General features: G+C 57.6%; 1 protein-coding gene across 1 annotated transcript; it reads right to left on the reverse strand.

The window, feature by feature from the left end:
* ATP8B3 (ATPase phospholipid transporting 8B3) lies at positions 1 to 23,916 on the reverse strand. Its single transcript, XM_063358413.1, has 31 exons — positions 23,717 to 23,916; positions 23,223 to 23,301; positions 22,823 to 22,939; positions 17,903 to 17,977; positions 17,432 to 17,486; positions 17,189 to 17,280; positions 16,526 to 16,639; positions 15,881 to 15,979; positions 15,348 to 15,409; positions 14,670 to 14,742; positions 14,495 to 14,565; positions 13,876 to 13,958; positions 13,150 to 13,308; positions 12,536 to 12,624; positions 10,087 to 10,280; positions 9,171 to 9,379; positions 8,750 to 8,931; positions 7,254 to 7,410; positions 6,652 to 6,840; positions 6,094 to 6,206; positions 5,538 to 5,702; positions 5,145 to 5,256; positions 4,749 to 4,824; positions 4,150 to 4,291; positions 3,425 to 3,692; positions 2,712 to 2,935; positions 2,032 to 2,115; positions 1,494 to 1,733; positions 1,146 to 1,284; positions 915 to 1,045; positions 1 to 237 (listed from the first exon to the last, which is right to left on the reverse strand). The coding sequence occupies exons 1-31, from the start codon at positions 23,914 to 23,916 to the stop codon at positions 1 to 3; spliced, it is 4,230 nt and encodes a 1,409-aa protein (XP_063214483.1).
* Between the last annotated feature and the right edge of the window lie 3,818 nt (positions 23,917 to 27,734).

Below are 27,734 nucleotides of genomic sequence, written 5' to 3' on the forward strand. Positions count from 1 at the left end.
CTACGCTGAGGGGCTGCGGGGGCAGGACAAATCTGGGGGTGTCTCTGGGCGCAGGAGAGCGGGGGCAGTGCTGCGGGTGGCCCCCGCACGCAGGCTGTCCCCACGCGTGATGAGGCCGGCGTAGCCTTCCTGGTGGGAGAAGGCGTAGCTGGAGCGGCGGCGGAAGGAGCCACGAGGGACGTGGGCACGTAGCTCCACCGAGGGCTCCGGCTCCCGCCTGGCCTTCAAGCAGATCTTCTGCAAGGAGATGGGGAGATGAGGGCTGTGGACACCTCCCAGGCAAGCCCTTGCCCCAAGGAGGGGACACACAAGGAGAGCGTGCCCTCCAATAAGACACAGTTTGGCTCCCAGCTCCGCCATGACCTGAGTTGATGTGATAGGATGCGTAACGTGGGGACTCGCAGGGGGGGGTCTTCAAAGCTCTCGGAGCTCTGTAGCACAACCACCACCCCTGCGCTCACCTAGGACCTCTTTGTACCACTGGCAAAGTATGACCCACCACCCAGATGGGGGTGAGCTCTACCAGGGCTGGGGTGGTACCAAGGCCTGCAGCAGACGCCAGGGCCTCCTAAGCGGCAGCTCCAGGGAGTCCTGGAGGGCAGTTCCTTGCCGCAGCCAAAAGCCGCCCCTCTCCAAGAGCTGGAGCAGGTCTCTTGCCTCAGGGCCTCCCATCGGGCCATGAACTGATTTGGGAAGAGGGCCTTGGAGCCAGACTTGGACACCAATGCCATGAGAGACCATCACCAGCTGAGCGGTACCTCCAAGGAGGGGTGACGTCCCACCGCTACAGCCCAGGCAGTGGGTTCCCTGGGGAACCTCACCCTTCCCATCACCAGCAGCGCCTTGGCCAGCCCCAGACATGGACGCTGGCAGGAGGCAGAGCCCTCCCCATGCCAGCCCCAGGCAGCCCTCACCTGCTGGATGGTGGTTTTGCCCACGATGGTGCGGTACAAGCGGATGGTGAGTGAGGGGATGGTGTTCACCACCAACGACAGCAGGACCACGAGCAGGATGTAGGGGTCAGTCAGGGCATTCTGGCTGGCATCTGCCAATGCAAGGTGGGAAACAGCTCGTATCACAAAGCCCAGGTTGGGCTCTCCTGGCTGGGGAAGGGAGAGACCATGGGAATGCCCGGGGCATCTCACCTGGGAAGTGGAAGATGGCAGGGGCTATCCTGAAGGCTTCAAAGCTTTGGGTCAGGAAGGAGAAGAGGCAGAAGAGCAGCAGGCTGGCTGTGACCATCAGGAAGGACAACGCTGTCCAGAACTTGGTGTCCAGGATGATCTGCAGGGGCAAGGGCAGAGCACACAGAGGCTGCGGGGACCTGTTTCCTTACAGCCACCCATCCCTAATTCCCCCCCTGCCCCAACAGAGATCATCCCCCAGCCACAAAGCTGCTGGGGATCGTGTCAGAGAGCCCAGGGCTGAGCCTGGCTGCAGTCCCTGAACATCTGCCCCAGGGCCAGCATGGGGGAGGACAGAGCAGCACTCACCTCCATGAGGACCGATAGCAATGCTGATGTGGCCACCGTGATGGCAAAGGACTCATAGTCGCCAACAGCCCTGCTGCCGATGCGGTCCTGGAAGGCCCAGAGTGCGATGTAGAAGCTGGCGAGCGACGTGCTGACCCCATGTAGGAGGGTGACGCTGAAAACGCGGTAGTTGAAGAGCTCGTCTTGCTGCCCGATCACATAGAGCTCAGGGAACTCCAGGCTCTTCTTGGCACTGACGTCCTACCGGGTGGACACCAAGCATCATCCTCCCCACCCACACCGGAAAGCAGGATTGGGCCCTCCCCCCCACCCAACACACCCTCTGGGAAAGCTGCAGCGAGTCCCTCCACCCGCTTGCTGTGGGGTGAGAGGGAACAGAGGCCCCCCAGGACTAGTGGTAACATCCAAATGCCCATTAAGCTGCTTGGTACCACAAAGAGCCACAGGAATGGGGTGCAACGGCCGCCGGGCTGATTCACCCCCGCCGAGGACGCAGCCTCCAGGCGCAGGGGCTGGATGCAGCCCGGTGAACCCGTACCTGCTCCAGAAGACCCATGGACAGCACGGGGTAGGTGGTGTAGAAAATGTTGTAGAGCGCGAGGAACCAGCCCTCGTAGAGAGGCTAGAAGGGAGAAGAGAGCAGCTGTGGGCTAAGCTGGGCTTTGGAAAAACTCCGAAAGGATACCCAGGCACCAGGGCATCCAAACACCCTCACTTGTGAGGGCACTCACGTCCAAACACTGGGGAAAGCCCCATGGACTTGCCCCAGGCTCTGCATCACCCATCGTTGTCTGCAGCGATGGGTGGGCTGTGGGGCAGTGCTGCAGACGGAGATGGGAAGCTGGAGCCACACGCTGGGGGTCCAGTCACACTGATGGCCCTGGGGATAAAAGCTCCCATTTGGGGCGAAACCAGCTTAATGCGCGTGGGATCTTTCCCTGAGTCTGTCCGAGACTGAGCTGCAGCTCACAAGGACGTCCCAAATCTCCCCAGGGTGCTTTTCCCAATCCAGCCAGGTGAAATAATCAGTTGCATCTCAGCCAGGCAGCCTCCCCCCGCAAAAAATCGGACAGCCCAGACCCAGGACAAGGGAGAAAGGAGAGCAGGGCGGTGATGTGGCCACACGCCCATCAGGCAGTACCAGCAGAGGGGTCACAGCACCCACGTGCAAACCTCCACGGGATGGATGCGACCACTGCTAACGGCAGCGTCCCTCACCTGAGCCGTGAATCCGCTGTGGAAAGCGAACCAGACCTGGGCCATAAGGCCGGCAAAGGTCTTGTAGAAGAAGTAGCGGAGGAACTTGCAGATGCGCAGATACGCCCAGCGGCCGTGGACGAGCAGGAGGCGCTGGAGGTACGAGAACTGCGCCAGGGCATAGTCGCTGCACTGCACGGCTTGCATGCCCTCCAGCCCGCTGATGCCCACACCGATGTCAGCGGCTGCGGGGGACAGGAGGGCGTGAAACGCAGGTGGTGGGGGGTTTGGGGACCCGGGTGCTTGATTTCCCAGTGGATTGCCCCAACACTGACGGGAAGAGGGCGAATCCACAGTGATGGGCAAAGGGAAGAAACTCCCTCCATCACGGCTGGGGGAGGGAGATGCTGGGCAAGGCTGGGCACACGAAGAGCACAGCCATGTGGTCAGGGCTGCTGGAGAGGGGCAGGGAGGCCTCTGCCAGCTGCCTGGGTTGGAGCTTGAAGTTTCATCAAGTTTCATCCCCGCTGCTAAAGCAAGTGGTCCCCCCTGCTCCTGGCCCAGGCTGGTCCCGGTCCTCTCGCTCCCCTCCCAGCACAGCAACGCGGGGAACTGGGCTGGGGGTTCCCCTCCCAGCTCCTCACCTCGAAGGACAGGATGATGGGCCACCACCACTCCCCAACAGTGGAACATGCCGGCCAAAACCCCACACTCCCGCCTGCCCTGAGCCTCACTTTTGATCATGTTAACATCGTTGGCCCCGTCCCCGATGGCCAGCGTGATGGCCTTCTTGTGCTTCTTCACCAGCTGCACGATGAGGGCTTTCTGCTTGGGGGTCACTCTGCAGCAGATCACCGCCTGGCAGCCGGTGGCCAAGTCCACGAAGGCCTTCTCCACCAGACTGCCCTGCTCCTGTGAGCCTGTAGCCCTGAAGCAGTCCAGCCGCCGCCACAGCCGCCCCTTCTTCTCCTTCAGCACCTCTCCCGTGTGGAGGATTTTGTCCTTAGGGGAGAGTACACGTGGTTGGGACCTCACCCATAGACTTCATAGCATGAGGGCCCCCATCTCCTCAACGATCCTCTTAAATCTTGTCAGTGCTACAAAAAAGTGACCCCAGTTTTCTCCAAGCTCATCACGCAGCAGGCACTGTGACCATGAGACCAGTTTGCCCCGGTGTGACCAGAAGAGCATGTGATTACCCACCAGCCTGCACCACCCCAAAAGACCAGTTGGGCAGGTTTGGTCAAATCCTCCAACATCAAATGATTGGTTCAAGCTTGTCCCCCTCTCCACTCTTCATTCCCTAGCCCAAAAATGGACTTTTCCCACCCCTTGGGCAGGAGGGGCATCACCTCCTCCACACGCTGGTGCCACCCAGGACTTTGATAGCACCAGGGCAGAAAGAGCCATCTGCCAGCCCAGGCAGGGAGCAGAGAAGAGCATCCAAGTGCCACCTTACCAGGAAGTCCCCGCTGATGATGAGAGCTCTCTTCTTGTTGCGCAAAGCCTCTGGGCGCTGCTGGGAGAGGTGGCCGCTGCACAGGGCTTCTCCACTGCTGCTGAGGTTGTTGTTGCTCACCCAGTAAGCCTCGAGGATCTCGCTGTGCGAGGAAGGGGTGGTTGGAGCCGAGCTGGGGACAGTGGGCACACTGCCTGGCTTCAGCTGAGACCTACAGTTGGCCACTGCCATCTCAAAGCCAGCTGCAGGGAGATGGGGCTGGTACCCAGTGGTGGGAACAGACGGGACAGAGAAGGAGCCTCAAGGACTCACTGATATAAAAAATCAGCCCCTGGCCCTGTGGTTTAGAGTCTGAAGACACGGCTTAAGCACTTTCTGGTCAAAGCCTGCCAAGGAAGAGACTGCTGTAGGGGGACAAACAGATGGGGAGGCCTGGAAGAGCATCAGCAGACGAGGGACACAGACATCCAGGCTGGGACCAGGAAGGAAAAGCGTCTCTGGCAGAGTTGAGCTCTGCCCACCCTGCACAGGTTCCTATGCCCTCGGGTGCCTTCAGTTGGGACAACAATGTCCTGAACCAGAAGGTCGCGATTCCTCACCTGATCTCCTTCTCCTCCAGGATCTCCATGTCATCCGTGAGCAGCTTGCACGCGTAGCCAATGTTCATTGCAGTCTCTGCAACACGCAGGTGTCAACGGCTGATGGCCACATGGTGCTTCCCCCCCATGCCAGGGCAGCCCCCAGCCCTCGGGTCCAAGAGCCCTCGGTGGGCAGCAGCTGCTGGGGGCTCTGCCCCAGCTCTGTGCCATCGCGCAGATGGCTTCCCCTGCTTCACCGCATGGGTGACATGATCTGTGGGACAGGCTATTATTTTATATTAAAGAGAAGATCACAACTTAGTTGTTGCCCACTCCCAGGGTCTGCTGTCTCTTCTCTGGTCTTGGTTAGGGAGAAGCTGAAATGTGTTGGTGGGATCTGGGGTTGCCTCCACTGACCTTGTTTGTCTCCTGTCAGCACCCACACTTTAATGTTGCCCAGTTTCAGCAGCTGGATGGTCTCAGGGACTCCATCTTGCAACTTGTCCTCAATAGCCGTGGCCCCAAGCAACTGGAAGGAGGGTGAGTGGGTGGCATGACATGGGGCAGGGCAAGATGCAGAGGTAGGAATTACCCCTGGATTCAACCAGGGGTCCTTGCCCATGGGTGGACATGACCTGACAGGTATCTAACCCAGTGTCTACTGGCATATCACAAAGTCACCCCAGGGCGGGAGGGAGCTGCACCTGCCCTCCCACCCAAGGGATGGGTGTTGGGTTGGACACTTCACCACCTCATCCCAGAGAGCCAAACCCCACACTTCTGTCCTTCTAAACGCCAGCTTCATCCCACCTGCAGGTTCTGCTCCATCTCCTCGTACAGCTTGTCCAGCTCCCGCGCGCGGTCCTGCAGCAGGACGCTGGCCTCGCGGTGCCTCCTGCCCCACACGCTGTACTCCACCTCGCTCACCTCCTTGCTGGCCAGGCATAAAGTCCTCAGTGTCTCCTGTGCAAAGCGCTGCAGAGATGAGACATCAGGTCTCCCTTCCCTCGACCAGGATGACTCTGATGGTGGACCAGGGTATCATGTCAGCCAGCCACAATGCTCCCACGGGCAGAACCAGAGAACCTCCAGGATCTGGGGGTCTCCTTCCGGGTGCTGACTCCCGCCCCCCTCCTACAGCATCCCCATGAGCAGCCTTGCAATGCTACTGGTCCATGCAGAACACCGAAGGTGGATTTGATGCCCTCTTAGCCCCTCTCCCATATGCAGGTGAGGCTCCTGGAGCAGAAGGAAGAAAGGAGGACCAAAATCCTGAAGCCTGAGGGAGAAAGAGCAGCGGAGGACTCCAGGACACCCAGCCCAACGCCAGCAGTAGGGACACCATCCCTTTCCGCCCCAGACTCACATCCAGCGCCATCTCGGTGAAGGTCTCGTTGGGCCCTCGGCTCTGCAGTCTCTCCAGGATGACCGTGTCAGCCCCCTTGGTGTAGAGCCGGATCCTGCCCTGGGGGTCTCGCACTGGGAGGGAAGGAAGGGAAGGACAGCTTAGGTACCTGGAGAGATGGCCCCCACTCATCATTGTCCCCATGCAATGGCCACGCTGCAGAAGGCACCACAAGGGACACCAGTGCTTTTCTACTCGCAGTCACAGGAAACACAGCAATGTCCCCAGATCTACACCACCACGAGGCAGGATCAGGCCTCAAGGACTGTCAGTTCCTCACACATCTCCTCTGAGCCCTTGATCTACTCGCTCTCTCTTGGCTGCTCAAACCCTTCTCAGCTCCCTTCACCAAGGTATTGGGGTGAGCAAAACTGCGGGGATGACCAGGACGAGCCCCAGGAGCCTCTGTGCCAGCTGTGGTCAATTGCAGACATCCTGGTGCCATCCGTTGTAGGGCTGAGTATGGAAGGGACGCTCTCTGTTCTTGTAGGGCCCCCAGAGACACCCCGTCCCACTCACCCAGGACAGACATTCTCTTGCGATCACTGGTGAAGTCCAGCATGGCCAGTACTTTGTACGTCGTCTTCACCCCCAGCTCACTGATGGTGATGGTGTCTTGCGTTCGGGCCAGAAAGACATACCCCAAGTTCCTGGCTGCCAACACCAGTGCTTCTTCGTCTGGTGAAGCTGCCTGATAAACCAGCTGGTCTGCAGAAGAGGAGGAGGAGTTAGACAAGGAGTCTCCCAGCCAAGCAACCCTTGGATGTCTGAAACACCCTGTTCTTTCCCAGCACCAACATTATCTATGGAGACCCTAAAGTCCAAGCCACCAGGCTAGAGAAACTCAGTCCTACTTGTCTCATCTCTTCTGCTCAAGTGCCCAGCCAGGGATGGATTATCCCCTCTGTGCTCCTGTTCCAGCTAATTAGCTTTAAAACAACCCCGAATGTACACATCCATGATGCTAGGACAGTGGTCCAAAGCATCCCTGGGCTCTCACACCACCTGCACCCCCACAGCAGAGCTTTGCTGGGCGAGATGGAAAAAGCCATCACAGCCTCAGTGCCTTGAGTGGCAGCTCGACCCCGCTCTGAGCACGTCAACCAGCGTGGCCAACCCACCGCCCTTCTCCTCCACCATGACAGTGTGGCAGAGGGCCAGCAGCCTCAGGAACTCCCTCAGCACGGGGTCGCTGTCCCGACGGGTGGCTTCCAGCAGCGTCGCGTCACAAAAGTCCAACTTCTCCTCGCCGTGGTGGCTCCAGGTCAACCCTGACCCCTGCAAGAGACACGGGCGGGCTGCAGGCACCCCAGAGAGAGACCGAGCACAGGGCTCTGCTCCGGGGGTGCCGCCAGGTCGCAATGCAGCCACCCTGTGCTGGCATGGCCCGAGCCCCGTCAGAGTGCGTGAGCCGAGCTCTGCGTTGGGGGTGAGTATAAAAAGGTTGGGAATCATAAAAAAAACCAAACCAAACAAACAAAAAAAAAACCACATAAAAAAATCAGAGCTGGACGATTTTATAAACCTGGTTCCCCTGTCCTTAACTGGCAGCTGAGAACTGGCAAACTCGCCAGCCCGAGGAAGCACACGCCTCTCTCTTAGCGCACGGGAGCCCGAGCTGTGCTCCCAGACAAAGGCTGGTCCTGCTGCCGGCAGAATCAATAACTGCTACGGCTTTGGCCCCGGCGAGGAGCAGCGTCCGGCCCCACGCCGCACGGGGGAGGGGAGTTACGCACCGATGGCTGCTTGTTGTCACGGCCTGTGCCAGCACCTGCCAAAATAAAAATAATTCAATTAATCGAGAGCCGGCGGGGGCGGGGGGGCGCATCGCTAGCAGGGGCTTCAAGTAGTTTCTCTAGAAGGGGCTGCTGCTTTTGCCAGCCAAAAGGCTGGCAAAAAGAGACAGGTTTCCAGTACCTGCTCGGTGTCAGCCATGAGCCAAGCTCTGTTAGGATGTCCAGGTCTGACTCATTTGACTCTTGGACTCTTCGGACTTTCCACACGTTTTTAATGTTAAAAATTCAGGACTAGCCCTCCCCCACGTTTCCTGGGAGACTCTGCAGTTCGCCAGAGACGGGCAGGATTGCGGCGATGCTGCTCTCACAGAGGTGCCGTACGGTACCTCAGGGTTAAATTGGGTTCATTCCTGCTTAAAAACTTTGCCAGGTATTTTTTTCTCCTCTTTGCTTTTGCCACTGTCCATTTGTCCCAAGTGCCGGATACTTATCTCGGGAAGAAGGAGCTCCGCGCTAAAGCTCTGGCCTGCCCCACTTGCTGAATTTCACTAATTAAGCACTGAGCTCAAAAAGCCAGCCGAGAGCTCGAGTAAATGTAGCAACAAGGAAAGGAATGGCTTGGCAATTCTCAGGTTTCTAAGGGGAAAACCAAGCAGAATCTTAAAAAAAAGAAAAAAAATAAAGAGCAATGACATGCATTCATTGTGAAGAAACAACATCAGGGAAAGGATAATTTCTTTGCCTCCTCCATAGGTCACAAGAAAATGACACAAAACGGAAAAGCAAAACCTCCTTTTTCTCTCCAACAACTTCATAGAAAATAAAAATCCATGGGCTTTACTGGCCCATCACACCATGGCCCCTCTGCCTGCCCTGGACACCTGGGCCAGCACCAGCTGATTACTCCAGATGGGCTCCACCTCACTCAGACCACGGGTTTGCCACGTGTTTGCTTTTGTATTGGGGAAGACCAAGCTGATCTCAGCCGAGTTTGGGGCCTGACACATCTCCCGAAAGGCAGGAGCGCATTTTAGGAGGCAGAACTGTGCCCTGACTCCATGCACTGGGAGCACAAGACAAATGTGACCGCAGGGGTGGTGGCCCCTGCAGAGCACCGATAACACGGGACATGAAAACAAGCTGAATTCCTAAAGGTTCTGCCTACACACTGGACCACCGAGATCAATCCATATGCCCCAAGCTTCCTAGCAAGCCAGGAGGAGTGGAAAGAACCAAAGTGGCCTGAATTCAAGGTCTACCTCGCTCGTGAGTCTCTGCAAACTTGCATCCAACAAAAGTTACCATAGATGGTCCCATTGATGCAGCATTTCTTGAAGCTCATAACATTTTGTGTCAAGGTGCCAGTCTTGTCTGAGAAGATATATTCGATCTGGCCAAGCTGATCGTTGAGGCTGGTGCTTCTGGCTTTTGCTGGAATGTCTTTGACAGCGTAATACATTTCCAGATCCCAGTTGATAAAAAAGCTGTTCACCAGATAGATGAATTCAAACCTAGGGAGTCCGATAGAAGAAAACTCACACCGGGGAAGGAGATGGCATTGCTCACATCCCAGGGGGTCTTGGGGATCTGACACGGGATGAAAGGGCAGAGGGGAACTCCCCACCTGGATCCTATTGCTCTGAGCTTGTGGCAACCAAGAGGCTTTTCATTGTTCGTGGCCAGTTTTGCAGAAGGCTCATCATACCAGACTGAGAGCCCACTGGGTCCCAGGCAACTGGGCTCCCCTTTGGAAAGCCGGCCCTTGATGACAAAATTCATAGATCTGGAGATTCAGCGAAGGGCCGAAAAATTTGGAAACCGCCTCTTCCAGCACAAATTGTGATTATTGCCCACTCACAGCGCCTCTGCCCTTCTCTTCCCCACCCTGCTGCTGCGCAGTGGGGAGAACACCACCTTCACCAGTCTCATCCTCGGCCTGCCCACCATTTCCCACCTCAGTACGTCAGTCTTTGCATCTCTTTTCTGGCTTTCCTCTGAGAAGATCTCAAAGCACATCATCAATGTCTGTAAGACATCTGCCCCATCCACCCTTACCCTCTCATGGCTAAGGGAACACACGGGAATGACTTGCTCAGGGTCACAGCTGGATCTTTTGTGCAGCCTCATTTTGTGGCCATAAACCAAGGTGTCAGCTGATGGCCAAGGACAGGGGGTGGGCTACTGATCTCTGATCACTTCCAAGCTCTGTTGTTCTTACGTTATATACATGGACATGGGTATGATGATGCTCAGGAGGATCGTGAAGCCCCAGAAGTTGAAGAAGGCCTGCTGGGCAGGAGTTGTGTGCTTGTAGAGAGCAGAGAGGTAGCTGTGCTTCTCCTGGAACATCTTGGCCCAGAACCCAGAGGCAATGGCGAGGCACAGTGATGTGACCAACAGCATCAGGAAGATCTGAGATGGGAAGCCAGGATGAGAATGTGCCATCACACAGAGCCCACCAGAATCTTTTCTACGACCAACCATTGCCCCTTCCAGACTGTTTGTCTCATTTAGCTGTAAGCTTGTGGAAAAGTGTCCTTGTGCCTGAAGTTGGTTCTCAGAGCTCAACCTGGATCAAGATGAAGGATTGCAGCACGTATTTCAGCTCAACACCTCCGCAACATACACACCAAACCCCAACTTTCCCGCCCTCCTAATTGCCTCAGACACCATCTCCCTGGACAAGGGTGTCCTGCAGCCTTCCTGATGAAGTGCCAAGAAACAGAGCAATGCTGGTGGACAGGCTGAGAGGTGATGACACTCAAACACCAGGAACAGGAGTAAGAGTCATCCAATTCCTTGTTATGCCCATGCTGTTTTGGTTCCCACAGAGGAAAAGCTCCTTGCGCCAGGGGAGGTTTAGGATGGATATTAGGAAAAATTTTTACACTGAAAGGGGTATCAAGCATTGGAAGAGGCTGCCCAGGGAAGTCGTGGAGTCACCATCCCTGGAGGTACTTAAAAGGTGGGTAGCCGTGGTGCTTAGAGAATCATAGAATCTTCATGGTTGGCAAAGACCTTTGAGATCATCGAGTTCAACCATACACACACAAAAACCCCCACCAACCTACAATCTCTGCCCTTCAGAGCATGCCCTGAAGTGCCACATCTAGATGTTTCTTAAACACCTCTAGGGATGGTGACTCAACCCCCTCCCTGGGCAGGCTGTTCCAGTGCCTGACCACTCTGTCAGTAAAGTCATTCTTCCTGATATCTAATCTAAACCTCCCCTGCCGCAGCTTCAGACCATTTCCTCTGGTCCTGTCATTATTCACCTGGGAGAAGAGCCCAACACCCACCTCTCTGCACCCTCCTTTCAGGGAGTTGTAGAGGGCAAGGAGGTCTCCCCTCAGCCTCCTCTTCTCCAAGCTGAACATGCCCAGCTCCCTCAGCCTCTCCTCACATGCCCTGGTCTCCAGACCCCTCCCCAGCCTGGTCGCTCTCCTCTGGACACGCTCCAGCACCTCAATGTCCCTCTTGTCCAGAGGGGCCCAGAACTGAACACAGCGCTCGAGGTGAGGCCTCACCAGCGCCGAGCACAGCGGCACCATCACTTCCCTGCTCCTGCTGGCCACGCTATTCCTGATACAAGCCAGGATGCTGTTGGCCTTCTTGGCCACCTGGGCACACTGCTGGCTCATGTTAAGCTGGCCATCCACCAGCACCCCCAGGTCCTGTTCTGCTGGGCAGCTTTCCGGCCACTCTGCCCCAAGCCTGTAGCGTCGCTTGGGGTTGTTGTGACCAAAAGTGCAGGACCCGGCACTTGGCCTTATTAAACCTCGTACAGTTGGCCTTGGCCCATGGATCCAGCCTGTCCAGAGCCCTCTGTAGAGCCTTCCTACCCTCAAGCAGATCAGCTCTCCCACCTAGTTTGGTGTCATCTGCAAATTTACTGAGGGCGCACTCAGTCCCCTCATCCAGATCATTGACAAAGATATTAAACAAAACTGGCCCCAAAACTGAGCCCTGAGGGACACCACTGGTGACCGGCTGCCAAGAGGATTTCACCCCATTAATCACAACTCTCTGGGCATGGCCATCCAGCCAGTTTTCAACCCAACAAAGAGTACACTTGTCTCTGCCATGATTCGCCAGCTTCTCCAGGAGAATGCTGTGGGGGACAGTGTCAAAGGCCTTGCCAAAGTCCAGATGAGAGATATGGTTTAGTGATGGTTTTTGTCAGTGTTAGGTTGATGGTTGGACTTGATGATCTGAAAGGTCCTTTCCAATCTTGGAAATTCTAAAGTACTAGATGAAAAATACTCCTCCTTTGTCCATCTACTCTGATGAGCCACAGCCTGCATGTCCCTCAGCACAAAATGTCTCCTTGGACCTGCACAGTTAAGGGTTAGTAAAGCAGGCCAGGAGGGATTGGAGCTCCTGAATCCTCCAGCTCCCTGGTCCAAGGGGCTGCTGTGCAGCTGAGGACTCAGAGCTGTCAGCATCCACAACCACCATGCAGACTGCTCCAGACCCAGCAACTGCCGCTTCCTGACAACATCACTTGGTATTTGCCCATTACATGTTAAACCCAAGATAATTTTGAGTAAAATATTGCAAGCTTAAGAAAATCAGCATCACCCAAGCAAGCAGCCTCTCAGAGAAGACCTGTGAGCAACCCCAGGAGGCCTGTGGACCAGGGCAGGAGGTGTTTGCACCACACTCACTATGATCACCAGCCGGTCCATCATGCGGTCCAGCTTGGTTTTCTTCCGCTTGATCTTTCCGCAGTTCCTCATAATTTTGGAATCAAATCCTGGATGAGAAACATTTTAGAAGTGAAAACGCAAGTCCACAGCACCCAGAAGGTTGACTTGCAGTTAAGTGATGCTGGCTTCCTCCATAACAACATCTCCCCACCTCTGAAGACTTCAGAGGATTGCATCCCTTGATCAGTGGTTAATTAAGCCATGGCTGCACACAAGGAAAAGCGCTGCTTACACCAGGTCGTACCCCTCCCCTCTACCCACAGCTACTCATGGCCAAGCTCTCAGCTGCACTGAGCCACAAAGTGCAAGAGGCCACAACGAGGAGTAGGTCCAGGACGTGATGCAGGTGAAATATAACCTGGGATGAGTAGAGGTTTGGTACCACCACGTCGTCTCCCTGCCAGCGAGCCCAACACCAGCAAAGCTTAGGACAAACTTCTAGGGGCTTGGTCACAGTGGTGGGTCCTCCCGCTTTGCATCAGCTGAGAATGGGACCTGCTGATGCCAGAAGCGCTTGGGCAGCTTAAAACCCCCGGGGACCTGGGTGTTTTCTGCCCTTCCTGGGCACTCACCTGCGTAGATAACCAAGCCGTAGCAAACGTCGGTGTTGCGAAGCTTGCAGCCTCGCAGCAAGATCCTTTCACTGTCAAGCGGGTAGGTCTCGCCCCTCCACTCCAGCGTGCCGGTGAAGCTGTGCATGCGGCTGTTGGGCTCCTCGCAGGTCACTCTCCCTTCAGCAGACGGCACCATTCAGGTGATGGCTTTGGGGTAAACGAGAGGACCTTCCTCTCCCCTCACCCCCCACGTCTGCCCCCTCCAAAAAGGGGTGCTGGGGGCTTCTTGGGGAGATTCAGGTTTTGTCAGGGCATCTCCAGGTCCAGCTCAGATATGAATGGCTCAAATTAAGGCTAAGTGGAGGGCCACCCTGCAGAGCTGGGAGGGCGCTCAGTCCAGGAACCGCCCTGGGCTGTAAAACTGGAGAAAGTAGAAACTCAGAGCCTCTGAGAGGGGAGTCTGCATCCTATGGAGGACCAAAGGGGAAAAAATCCAGGGTCTGAGTCAGGTTGGGGGGCCAAGCACTTGATTCCAGGACAGAGGGAAGGTGCACAACCTTGATGGACCCATCACAGAGCCGTTCTGCTGGGGAAGGGCCTCCACACAAGGTCTGTGGCTCCTTGCAGGCAGGAGCAAGTGCAACTCCTGTCGGACTGATGGCACTTGGTGCCTGAGAACTCCCAAGGTTGAACCCATCCCACCCCGGTGGGATGGCCACGTCCTTGCCTGTCCGGGAGACTCACCATCAAAGGCAGCCATGCTCTCCTCGCTCACCAGCTCCTGGTGGGTGACCAGAAGGGCTTGTCTGAACTTCAGGTTTGTTTCCCTGTGAACAAGAGCCAGGGAGGGAAAAATAAAACAACCCTGTGGGGTGATAGAGCTGTTGGACCCATGGGACAGAGACAGTCATTAGTTATCAGGTGATTACGAAAGTGGTGGCAATGAAAAGCGAGACAGAGACGCCTCCTGCCACACACTGAGCACTCATGCAGGGAGAGAGCCCTGGCCCGGAGACCCTGCCATTAAATCATCCCGCAGACCGTGGCGGGAAGGACGGGCAGCTGCTGTCCTCGGAGAGGAAGAGAGATGCCCGAGGTCACCAGTTGCTCTATGGAAGCCTCAAAAGTGTTTTTGGACTCCCGTTTTCAAGATTTGGGGCTCCAATCCCATTTCTGGGGTGTCTGTAAGTTTAGCTTTCAGAGGTTCCCCCAAATCCCATGGTTTCTGCTGGACTTGCAGCCCTCCCAGTTGCCTGACCTAATGGAGGGGGGGGCCTCAAGACTTGGAGGCTCCAGCCGTTGGCTGGGATGTCTCTGCCCCTCTCCTCCCACTGCAGCAGCGTTCCCCTGCCCCTCTCCTCACCCATCGATGTCGGCAGTCTCCACGTAGCACAGGCTGCTGGGCTCCGAGCTGCACAGCAAGAGCATGTCGGCCTTGAAGAGCAAAAAATGGGGAGAGAGCCCCCGGCTGAGCCCCTCCTCGCTGAAACTGCCCCCCGCCACCCCCGGCACGCAGCCAGCTCCGGGGCACCGCTCACCGGGACGAAGCTCTCCTTACGCAGGCGGACGATGTCCCCGACGCAGATGTCGCGCCATTTCTGCCAGCGGAAGCTGCAGGAGAATTAGGGGAGAAATTTTTATCCTCACGGAACAGGGGGAATGGGGGCCGCGGCTGTTTCTGTCCTCTGGGCCAGCCTGTGTCTGTCCCAGCTTCTTGCATGGGTTCTCCAGATTGTTGGTTCCTTTGCCACCATGGTGGCCTCCCATCTGCATGACCAAAGGACAGCTGAGCACTGAGGATGGCACAAGTACCCGTTTGTCACATCCATATCCCCCGTACCTACGGGTGGCAGGGACTTGCGGCCCCCTGGACACGGGTGGGAAATGTTGGTCCTTCCCAGTGTTTAGTAGGAATATGACTCCATGGGTTAGATATGAAGACCTGAGGAAATTCTGTGGCCTGAAAACCGTCCTCCCACAGTGTATCACAGCAAATCAGGGCTTTTTTTTAGCCTGTGACCAGGGTATGATCATCCCCACAAGGGAACGGCTGGACCAGCAGGAGATTTTGGGAGGTGATGGGAGTTTGCAGAGTCAGGGACGTTCCCACCAAAACCCTTCTCAGCTGCTATGCTCAAGGATGCTCAGCACTTCAGATGATCCATCATTCCACACAGGCCTGGAAAATACGGGTACAGCTTCCCAAAGCCCCTCACCTCTTCCCAGACAGGATTTCACATGGCCTGCTGTTGATGTTTCTGTCACTTTGGTGACGGCCCTGCACAGAGGAGAGACAAAAAGAGGCCAAAAGAAAGGGATGAGACATGCCAGACTGCCTTGTCCCGTGAAAAGAACCTTCTTAATGCCACAATCTGCCTCCTCAGCCCCAGGGCAAGATCTGCTTTCCGAAGCAATTGGAAGATGTATTCTGATGAATAAAGAGGCAAAATTCCCCCAAGGTATTTCTGGGGACCAACCTGGGAATACAGCCATTGGTCAAGATATTAAAGATGACAGAGATGGGGGGGTCTAGACCCCAAGGAAAGCAAGACCCCAAGGTCACATCCTTCCCAAGGGGAGATACAAAGTGTTTTGGACATGGTAGAGTTGATGGTACCTCAGGAACGACAAATGACAGCAGCTCCCAAGATTTTGGGTTCACCCCACAGCAAAGGGGCCCTTTCTGTTGATTGTCCCACCCAGGACCTACACCCAACACTCACAGCCTTTTCCTCCAACTCGTACTCACAATGTCATCAATCAGGTCTCGTAGACCCCGGATGGTGAGAAGGCAGCTCAGAGGGAAGAGCAGAGTGAACCAGGGCAGCGTGGAGATCTCAGGGAAGGTCTGGAGAAAGAGAATTTTAGACCACGGACACAATTTTCATCCCACCTCAGGGCACTTGAGGTGATTCCTTACTTCCGGCTCCCCTCCCCAGCCAGCACGTGAGGACCTAGTTGAAGATGTCCCTGCTCACTGCAGGGAGGTTGGACTAGATGACCTTTAAAGGTCCCTTCCAACCCAACACGTTCTATGATTCTATGATGGCAGGAGCCTGTCTTAAGACAAATCAAATCACCATCTCTGTCTACAGAGAACTGTTTTGTTGAATTTCCACCTCTTTTTAAAGCGGGTGTGTGAAATGCCTGTGAGTCCCTGAATTTGGAGGGTAGGAATTCTATTTTCAGGTGTGGTCTACATCCAAACCCAATCACTTTAAAGTAACCAGACTTAACATAGGATAAACCTTTCGGAGTTCACAAAAGACAATGAACACCACTGAAAAGCAGCATCCTTAACGCCACCTTAGACCAAAGTCCCCTGCTCCAAACACCAGACAACCCTCCTTTGCTAGACAGTCTCACACGCGCTTGCTCTTGGTGTCCATCTCACCTGTAGGAGGATGACAAAGACGAAGTAGACGTTGGCCATTCGGTGGAACTGCTCGTAGAGGTTTAGTGGCAGGAAGGTAAAGATGTTGTACTTGGCTGTCTTAATGGCATTGCCCTGCAAGAGAAAGGCAGCGGGAGCTCAGCCACATGAAATCAAGGATGCGTTTTGAAAATATCAAAAAAATCGGGTGTTTTTATGACTTTTCATTGCGTAAGAGATGACTTTAAAAATTTACCAAAGCCATAAGAAAAAAAAAAGATTTATTAGAGCAAAGGGCCATATAAAATTGAAACAAAATAATTTGCTTCTGATCATCTAAAGCATATGTAACGGACCCCCTCAGCTAGATGGTCATTATTTAGCTGTAAAAAAATAATGTGTTTTTGTTCAACCAAAACTTTTTCAAAAATCTTTCTTTTGATTTGACCATCAGACTAAAAAGTATCCTTCGTACAGTTCTGCTCCTTGTCTGACAGCTTCAGAAGGCACCTGGGGCACCAGGCAGGGAGCAGCCCTTCCTCTTCCCTGAGGATTATGTATGTGACGCTCCATCCTACTGGAACGTCTCTGCAGCTTCTCTGTCATGTCGCCCCCGACCACCGCCAGCTCAGGAATCAGGGGCTGGGTAAAGAAACGGCCCAGGGCTGGCCCAGGCTGACTCACCGCGTACTTCTTCTTCGTCAGACAGAAGGCAAATTTCTTCTTGAACTGCATGTGGTAGTTTCGGTTGTTGGCCCTCACCTCCCAGGTGAAAGCTGGAAAAGCAAGTGGATGTCCACCAGCTCTCGTTAGAGCCAGGCCCTGGCCACCAGCCTCTGGTCTCCAAGGACACAAGGACCAGTGATGGTGCCATTGGGCTCATGGTGACCCACTGCTGGCAAGGTGGGCTTTCCATCCTGCACCTACAGCTTGAGAGGAGCTGGAGGAACAAACTGGGACAGAGCTGGATCTTTGGGGTCCGCTGGGTCACAGAATGGACAGAGGACGCAGGAGGCCAGAAGCTTCCAGAGACTACTCCCAGAGACCGCTGCGCACACTTCCCCTCCCAGCCTCAGGCTAACCGTTTGGGCTCAGGTTTTGATTGAACAGTAAAATCAGGCCAGGTGAAGGATGACTCCTCCTTCTTTGCTATTCTGAAGGCTGGTCGTTCCTCTCCCGATTCGTTTTTTTGTTATCTCAGTGCAGATACCACCAAGCAAGGGACATCCTGGCCATGTTCCCCAACTGCTGCACCCCAGCTGACAGCCAATCCTTCCAGATCATTTCACCCCAAATCTGCTTCTTCCCCATCTCAAAACTCTGTCCCACAGTCAACTTTCTCATAAACTCTCTAAAAAAGGGGAAAAAAAACCCAAAACAGACTTATTGCTCACTGACCTGGCAGTTGCTTCTTTCCATGCAGGCAGCCCAAGGCTGGGTCTTGCGCAGCCATGCCAGCACCGCTGCCAGGATCTAGGGACAAGGACAACCAAAAGTATTTGCAACGCCGAGCAATGACAGTGTGATCCCACCGGGACGCTCCCACATCCCAAAGCTGGGCCCTCCACCTCTCCAGGGCAGGACAGCATGCAGAAGGGACACTTGTGAGCACAGCTGGGGATGAGTGTCTTCCCTGGAGCCACAAACTAACTTAGACCTTTTTAATACCCTGGAGATGTAAAAGCCCACATTGGCAGGAAGTCCTCTGTAGCCATCAGATCAGGGACGTCAGGCTGAATATTTGTCATCAGAAAATGTCTTTCTCCCTTTGGTGCCTGATGTTTTTTTCTCCACCTTTTGCGGGACCATCCACAGGTCAGATGTGAATTGAAATCCACTTCGCCCTGGCATTTTTGTCCAACAGTCACAGATTTGCCCTTTGCAGGTGCCTTACGCTACTCAAACCTTGCCCTGGGCGCTGGGGGTTGCCAGGACAGATCCCTTCTCAGTGTCCTCAGGGATGCTCAACGGCTTCGGCGTGGGTCATCTTTCAGACCCACCTTCGCCCAGTCCCAGCTGGCCATGACAACTAAAAGACATTCTTCCTCTCTGGGGAAGTTATGGGAAATCATTTGAAGTCATCAGCGAGGAACAGAAACTCTCCCCGTCCTGCCATCACACCCGAGCACCCGTCATGCCTAGAGAGCCGCCACCTTCATCAATGACAAGACTTCCCTTACGCTCAGTAGCTCAGTGACCTTCCCTGCAGGGATGTTAGGGAAGATTAATTAATGTTTGTGAAGCGCTTTGTGATCCTTACATGAAAGGAGTCAGTGAGGTATAAAGCATTAATTACCTTATTATTAAATAATCCCACACAGAAGTCTGTCCCTGCCATTATTTTTTATCTCACTCCTTTGATCACTTCTTTTTTCCCATTCTTTCACCAAAGTGTCTACTTCTCGCCCTACTGTTCCTCGTGGTACAAGGCAATTTCATACCGGTTTGCCCCGACACATGACGCTGCCCCGAGATGCTCACGGATGCCACCAGCCGGGCCAGAGCTGTCACCTCCTCCCAGGTCAAAGAGACCCTTGGCCGCTGCGTCCAAGAGCTTGCCCCCCAAAAAAGCTTTGACCCACAACATCGTCCGTCTTTACCACTGAGGACTCAGCATTTGTCACTGTAGTTGGGTCCTAAGTGTCACCCATGAAGTCAGCACATTTGGGGCCCCCCTGTATGTTCACAGCAGGGCTGAGAAGGAAAGAAGGGTGGCAGGGAGCTGCTGCGCGTGGTGGGACACTCGTGCTACATCCCACGGCTCCAGCTACTGTTTGTCCCACAGGTAAGAGGGAGGGGGAAGAGCAGGGGTACCCGGAAGGACGAGATTTCCTCCATCCCCAGCTGCACAGAAGCCCCTTGATGCCCAGACTGGCTGTTCCCACTTTGTTTGGGCAAAATGAGGTGGCAAAGGATTTCACACAGAGAAATGCAAATCTCCCATCTTCCTCCCTGCTGCGACCCCTCTCCTGTCCTCGGCTCAGTGAAGCCGTCACCTGGGACCAGCTTTCTCTGCAGACTGACAATTCTGGGCTGCATCTGGTTGCAGAGGGACAAGGAGGGGACACCAAACTGCCCTCCGTCTCCTGCTCCTGGCAGACACGTTTCCCAGCCCCCTCCCAACAGAGGGGTGGGCTCCCCCGGCCACACAGGGGTACCTGCTCCTCGTGGACCACAAATGGGCCAAGGGATATGGGCTAAATGGAGGTACCCGCACGGTAGGGAACATCCAACAGGAGACAAAATGAACGTCAGGGTATTCAGAATGGGGAAAACTGAGCCACCTGCTCCCATCCCTCTAACCCAGCCAGTGCCCCTTGGCTCGGAGCGGTGGAGGTAACCATCCCTGCCGTGACTCCATCCCCAGCACTGGGCCAGGGCACAGCAAGGTCCTCACCAGCCCATCCATCCTGCAGTCCCCAGCCATGGGCAGGCAGGGCAGAGCCAGGGAGGGCAGCCAGGGTCAACCCCGAGCCCAGATCTCCAGTCAGGCTTGTGATGATGAGGTAGGTCGAGATTCAAGCCAAGAACTCAACACGCAGGTCAAGATCAGGTCTGGTGACAAAGGCCGAGGTGAGACATGGTCCACTGGTTGCTGAGCAGGTCCACTGGGACAAGACAGCTCCAAGGCCAAGCCAGAAAGTCGGTCCATGGGTAGGGGGCTGGGGCCATGGCCAAGCTGGAGACAGACCCACCTACAGTAAAGCTTAGGCTAGGACTGAGCCCCATGGCCATGGGAAGGTGTGGGAGAGGTCCCATATGAGGCTGCTCGGGGCCGTTAATGCCCTCAGGGCCCCGACCCGGTCCTCAAAGCACCTTCTGACCTTGCTCCTCGTTCCAGGGCATTAATATTAAAGCTGAGGCCGACAGCGATGCGTGCCAAGATGTTTGCTTGAGCTCATTGCTTCCAAACCAGCTTCAATCAAAGGGTCGAAGCCCGCCCTGCCCTGAGTCTCCTCAGGATACACTGGAAGACCTTAGAGTTCTTTGTGGTCATCCTTTCAGAAGGTCCCCCTTACCCTCAAGATCTGGCCTGAAGTTGAATATCCATCAATCCCCGCTGCGCTTGGCGTCTCTCAGCCCCATTGTACCCAGTAACGACGGCCATTACCCCCTTGGTGCCACTCATCTGCTCCAAAGCACGATGCCAGGCAAAACCGCAGCTCATTAAGCACCTGCAGTTGGCAGATGCAGGACCCTCCGTGGAGCTGAGCCCTTGCCAGAGCCCAGGAGCAGGGGAAAAAAAAGGGGAAAAAAAGAGTGATTCAGAGCACTGGAGAAATCCTTCCAAGGAGGCATCCAAGAAACTTCAGTTCCAAGAAACTTCTCTACAAACCTCATGCGTTCGCCTTCGATAATTCGCAAAAAAAAAAATTGTACTTCGGATAGGCGGGAACAGGCTGGAGGCGGGTGCCAGGGCACCCTGCCAGCCCCAGCCGGGGGGGCGGGGGTAGGCGGCCAAACCCCACACTTGCCCCACCCCGGGGCTTCCTGGGGCCGAGAATGGGCCAGTGATGGCCAAAGGCACGGGCCATCCTCTGACTCCGCACCACATCTTAAACCAACAGTGATTTATTAACCTACGGGATGTTCCTCCAAGTCGATGCCTGGGATGAACCGGTCGGTCCACCCGGCCCAGCAGGGAACGTCCCGTCCCACCGGTCCCCGGCTGTAGAGCAGCCGTGCGCTGCTGCCAGGTGCTAACAAGACCCAAAGCGGGGCTTTCTCACCCCAAAAATGTAGTTTTAGGCTAGCAGAGGTTTGCATGGCCGAATGCAAATAGAGCGGTTTTAAGCAGGAACTGGCACCGCGCCACGAAGGCTTTGGCTGGGGTTAGTGAAACACGCGGAGATTTATGTCGGTCGCTGATCCCACCCGCTGCCACGGGGGTTTGTTCCTGAAATCTCCGGATAAATGGTGAGTTGTTGGTCAGTACAGGAATTAATGCCTTGGGCTCCCTGGGAGCTCCCAGCAGACCCGGCGCAGCCAGAGCCGGCGGCTGGGGGTTTCTGGTCACCTTTCTGCCCCTCCTGCACACAGAAAAGGTGGGGACGGGACCAGCCTGACCCCCACGTCCCCTGCCCGGGGCTGGTGGGCGCTGCTGCAAGCGGCCCTGTGAGCGCTGACGTTGTTTACCTGCTCGCAGCATCCCCGGGGACCGGTGCCCCGCCACCCTGAGGACCCCCCGCCACCGCCAACCCCCGGCCGCCACGGGCCCCGGTGTCGCCCCAGGCTGGGCCCGGCAGTGGCAGCCCTGGGTGACAGCGGGCGATGAGTGGGCAGCGGTTGGCGCCGGCTCATGGCTTCCTCCTGCCCTCGTCACGCCGGAAACGCCCCCGCACCCCAGCCGGGTGGGTCACGGCTCGTTCAAGCCTCTCGGGTGGGGGGGGTGTGTTTTTGGAGCCCAGCTCCAAGGACGTGCCCGGGGCCGCGAGTTTCCCTCCGCTCACCCTGTTTTTTTCCCACCCGTTTTGATGGCAGCCCGGGTGAAAAGGATTCCCCGTCCCCATCTCCTTTTGGAGAGCTTTTTAGCTTCTCCATGCCCAGCATCCAACCGCAGTGTTGCGAGAGGCGGGGGGGGGGCTCCCCCCACCTCCCTGGGGCCCACAGGGATGCAGCCCCCGGGAGAGCCCCCAGGGACCCACCCCACTCAGGGGGGGTCGGCACCCATGGGTGCCCTGAAGGGAAGGAGAGGATGAGGATGGCAGCTCCTGCTGCCCTGAGGAGGGGGACACCGTGCCACGCTCCCTGCCCCCCACCCCCCGCGCCGTGTCCCCGTACCTGCACCGATCCTGCCCGCAGCCGCCGAGCTCCTGCCCGCGCCGTGGCAAGCGGGACTGCTGCCACCCGTCCTGCCCCGGGCGGGGGCCGTGGGGACGGCCCGTGACACACCTCCGGCCCTGCCTGCGCCCGTCCTGGCGGCCTGCCGCTCCCTGCCTGCTGCCGGGGCGCCCTCCCTGCGCCCCCCCCGGCTCCCCTCCCTGCCTGGCAGCCGGCCACGGGCTCAAAACCGGCCCTGATTTATCGTCTCGCCGCGGCTCGGCTCGAAACAACCCGGAGCTGCTGCCGCAGGAGCCGTTCCCGTGGGATCTGCTGGGGAATGGGGACACGGTGTCACGGCCGGGGCGTCCCTGCCACTGTCCCGGTGGGCAGGCAGGTGGTCCCAGACTGGGACCGCAGGTGGGCATGAGCATCGCCGGGGCGGTGTTTAGGCAGAAAACAGGCAGATTTGGGCCGCACCGGCACTGAACTGGTTTCACTGGGGAGCGCTCGGTTTCCCCTCCCCAGAGCCGCCGGGATCAGGGGCTGAGGCTGTGCCTTGGAGATGGAGGAAGGTGGGAGCAGGGGCCAGCTGAGGAAGAGGAGGCCGAAGGCGCAAAGGAACCGCGCCGCCTCCAAGCACTCCCGAGGTGACAGCGGGGACTGCAAACCCAGCTGGGGACAGAGGCCACCTCGTTAGTGACGGCAGCTAACGAGACCAGAGCCAGCCTGGTGTCACCCAGCTCTCCCATCCCGCCCTGCACGCCGAGAGGCCCCACTGTAGTGGTCCTGCCTCAGCCACCATTAGATTAATTGCTCGCTGCAATTAACCACAGAAACCCGGAGGCAATTAACCAAGCGCTGGCCCAACAGTCCATAAAGAATTTACTACGCAGCCATGAATAACTCATTGGAGGTCCATAAACAAGGCGGTTGCGCTGTGTCCCCACGTCCCCACGGGGCGCTGGGTGACAGCGGCCAGCACCCGACCTGCGGTGGGGGCGGATTTGGGTGCATCCCCGTCCCAGGGGCTGCTCCTGAAAAGAGAGGGGAAAACCTCACGCAGGCCCTGGCCCAAGGGGCTGGTGCTGCGAGATAAAGCCAAATCAACGAGTTATGGGTAATTCTCACGCAAAGTTGGTGACCGGTGGCACGTGTTCATTATGAAATCAAAGCCGGCGGCCACCGAGAGGGGTTCAGCTGGAGGGGAGAGCCCTGGGTGGCAGCGGGCAGGACGGGAGGTTTCGGTTTGATGCTCTGAGCAAACGCCAGTGGGGAGAGCAGGCAGACACCGGGGCTTCTCCACCCTCGACCGCGGCGGGGTCCAGCCAGCCCCGCTGGCAGTGATTTTTTGGATTTTCCCATCCCCGGATTGTAACCGTTAACGTGAACACAACCCCTATCCCCAAACACAAGCGGGGTTTCTCCCTTCCTGCTCCCCGAGCCCATCACCTGCCTCTCGCGCCTGCACTGCCCCAGCAGCTCCTCCGCCACGGCAGCGAGCCCTGGCAGCTCCCAGCCCTGCAGCAGCAGTCGTGAAGAAACTCAGCGTTCCGGCCCTCGTCTGCCATCTTCTCCCCTCTGCCGCTCCCTCTGCCCCGCAGCACGTGCAGCGCCGGAGCCTCGTGAAGACGCTCGGACGAAGGTGGCATCGTCACCGCCGGGACGGGCCAGCGGCCACCAGGGCATGGCAGGGACACAGCCCGGCCCCAAACTTCCCCGTTCCCCCCGGCTTTCGCAGCCGCTCGCTGCTTCCGACAGCAGCGGGACAGATACGGAGGAAGGAAAAGGATTTCCACATCCCGCCCCGGCGTCCCCCCGACACGGACACGCGGCGGGTGGCTTTGGGCACCCAGGAACCGATAACGCTGGCCGAGACCGGCCGAGGTCACCCTGGCAACCACAGCCAGCCAAGATGACATTTTTACCAATCAATCGCCCCCTGCAATTAGCTGAACGCCCCCCCTCCCCCCAGTGCAATTAAGTGAGCACCGGGAGGCCGCGCACAGCCCTGTGCCAGGACAGAGGATGCTCCTCCGGGTGCCGCAATGACCGTCCCAGCGTGTCCCCTCTGCGGGCACAGGAGACCCCCGTGGGGCTGCCCCATGGCAGCGGCCGGGCCCTCCTGCGCTTGCAGGGAAGAGTTAAACCTCGGAGCCTGGTTTTTACCTTCGCCCGGGGACCGAGCAGCTCCAGGTGCCCCGTTCCAACCGGGCGAGCAGCTACAAAGCCCCGTTTGTTCGGAGAAAATAATAATAATTTAGAAGCCTTTCCCTGTGGGGCAGGGGTTGTTTCTCAGCCTGGGAACAGCCCCAGGTGCAGCCCCCGGCCTCGAGCCGGCACCTCCCCGGGTTCCCGTTAATGCTCCAATTTTTGGTCCTGGCTCGGCTGCTGGCAGACACGACGGTGATGGCCGTGATGGCGCGATGGACAGACAGTGCTGCCTCCGGTCAACGCTGCTGCCTCCCACGAGCCCCCGGACCAGAGCTGCGGTGCCCTCGGCACCTCCAATGCCCAAAAACTCACCCCCTCCCCCACAAAACCAGCACAACCAGTCTGCAGCCGCCCTCCTTCCTGCCCGGCACCCGCACCCTCCTCTTCCTCTTCCTCCTCCTCGGCTCCCGGCCACCCTGCAGCCACCCCAGGGCCAGGGGCCAGTGCTGGGGAGGAGACAGGGCTGGTCACCCAGTTTCTCAGCCACCGCCAGCCCCTGCTCCCCAGTCTGGCCAGTTTCCCTCTCTCACTGGTGGCGGGAGGATCCCGGTACCCACGGTGACATCGGTGTCACCCACCTCCCCCTGCTGCAGGTTTAGGGTTGGGAACAGGGACCCCCATGTCTGGGGAGTCCCACAGCCCCCCCCTGCACTGCAGGGCACTGTGGGGGTCCGGGGCCATGAGGGGGACATGGGCATCCCCTGCTGTCACCCTGGGGGAAACTGAGGCACGGGGCAGAGCAGCTGAGGACTGACCACGGGTCCGGACAGGGAAAAGGCTGGAGCGAGGAAGAGTGTGGAGGGAGCGGATGCGTGGGGGCCACCACGAGGTCCCTGTCCCCATCAACTGTGGCAGAAAGGGCCTCACACCACTGATGTCACCAGGTAAGGGGCTCTCCTGCCCTCACGCATGAGCCACGGGACCCCTGATATGTGATGGACACTTGCCCCCCTGCCTCAGCCCTGGCCCTCACATCCCTGGGGGGGTCCGGGCAAACCATGATAAAAAGCTTTTTAAAGAGAGGATCGATGACCGCGGTCTCCTCTGAGCCGTGCCGGGTGGCTCGGTGGCAGGGGGTGACATACAGACGCCCCGTGGATGCCCCTCCTCGGGGGATGATGCTGCAGGACAAGATGGGCCACAGCACAAACCCTGGCGGCATCTGCAAACATGGGGTTCCGTGTGATGAGCTGCCCAGTCTCAGGTGCAGAAGAGGGACACGTAATGACCCCCACGTAATGGCCCGACCGGGCCCCGGGCTGCCCAAGCCCTTGCAAAGGGGCAGATTCGGGGCCGAGGCTGCGTTGCTTCAGGTTTGGGAATTCCCTCCCTGCTTGGGAAAGGGAAGCTGGAGGCAGGAGGGAGCAGCAGCCGGCGCAGCAGAGACAGGAGCAGGGCAGGGCCCCCCCGTCCCCGCTGCCCCCGCGCAGGGCCAGAACGGGCTCCGACAGCGCCGTCAGGGACGCAGCGGGTCCCGCATCCATGACAGCTGGGAGGACGCAGCCAGCCCAGTGTCCCCGATTCACTGGTCAAGAGCTTCGACTGGGATGGAGGGGCCAGAGGCTGTTTCCACAGATCGATACGGGTACAGTGTGCGGGGATGGGAAAGGGGGGGGACAAAGTGGGGGGATTTGTGATGCACCGGCACCTCCGAACTCGCCCCTCTCCTTCTGCTGGGCTGGAAAAGGGGCCTTTTTTTTTTCCCTTTTTCACCTCCTCAGGCTTCAGCTCGCCCCAAAGGAGCTGCCTGCGCCCGGGCAGCCTCCGCGGGGGTTTCGGGAGGCGAGAGACCGGGGTTACGGGGGTCTCCCTGCTCGTTTCCTTCCCCAGATTCAGCTCCAGCATCCGAAAGCCAGGGTGGTGGCGGGGGGGGGGGACAGGCAGCGCCAAGCCCCGGGGCTCTGCTTTGACTCAGAGGTGAAGCACCCCAATGGGGCAAAGCTTTCAGAGAGCAGCAAAGCCCCTCACTGCGGTTTCTGTCGGCGATGCCCCGGCTCCGGCAGTGCCCAGTTTTCCAGGGCAAAAGGAGGGTCTCAGACCCCCAAGCCAGACATTGAACATGCACCTGCAGGACCGGTGTCCATCTGTCCATCCACGTGTCCATCCGTGCACCCGAGGCCGCGCTCACCTGCGACCAGGGCTAAAATGCTGCCGACCTTGCAGCGGTGACCTGCAGGAGGGGGACACGGCGGGACTGGAGGGACCAGCCACCCCGCAGGGGACCGATGGCACCCTGGGAGGTCACTGCTGGCGCTCAGCGCACCCAGAACCACGAAGGCCCATAAAGGTGGCTGAGAACACGGTTCAGCCGTGACTTTTATAGCATCCTAAGTAACCGCTGCCATCGCCAAGCCATCACCAGCATGTTAAATAAAACACATTGCCAGTGAGGTCATCTAATAGCCTATTATTTTTTTATTTGAACTTTTTACCTTCACCTCTTCCTCTGTGCTGAATCAGCTCCTTCGCTTGGCACTTTAATTCCTGCCCCATTTGCGAGATTGATACGGGCTCTCCCGGGGAGCCTGCTCAGGCGGCGGGAGGATGCTGAGGTGGGCGCTGGCGCTGCTGGGATCCTGCCCCAGCTCCGGGATGGAAACAAGAGGAGCCAGGACCTGCCCTGCTGCTGCCCAGAGTTCAGGGCACGCTGTGGGGGGAGAGAATCATGGAATCACAGACTGGTTTGTGTGGGAAGGGACCCTAAAGCCCACCCAGTGGCACCCCCTGCCCTGGGCAGGGACACCTCCCACCAGCCCAGGTTGCTCCAAGCCCCGTCCAACCTGGCCTTGAACCCCTCCAGGGATGGGGCAGCCACAGCTTCTCTGGGCAACCTGGGCCAGGGGCTCACCCCCCTCACACCAAACAATTTCTGCCTCACATCTCACCTCAATCTCCCCTCTTCCAGTTTCAAACCCTTCCCCCTCGTCCCGTGGCTCCCCTCCCTGCTCCAGAGTCCCTCCCCAGCTTTCCTGGAGCCCCTTTAGGGCCTGGAAGGGGCTGGAAGGTCTCCGCGGAGCCTTCTCTTCTCCAGGCTGAACCCCCCCAGCTCTCTCAGCCTGTCCTCCCAGCAGAGGGGCTCCAGCCCTCCCAGCATCTCCGGGGCCTCCTCTGGCCCCGCTCCAACAGCTCCGTGTCCTTCTGCTGTCGGTGCCCCAGCGCTGGAGGCAGCACTGCAGGGGGGTCTCCCCCGAGCGGAGCAGAGGGGCAGAATCCCCCCCTCGCCCCCCTGCCCACGCTGCTGGGGATGCAGCCCAGG

The sequence above is a fragment of the Chroicocephalus ridibundus genome, chromosome 22, assembly GCF_963924245.1.
Source record: "Chroicocephalus ridibundus chromosome 22, bChrRid1.1, whole genome shotgun sequence".
NCBI lineage: Eukaryota > Metazoa > Chordata > Aves > Charadriiformes > Laridae > Chroicocephalus > Chroicocephalus ridibundus.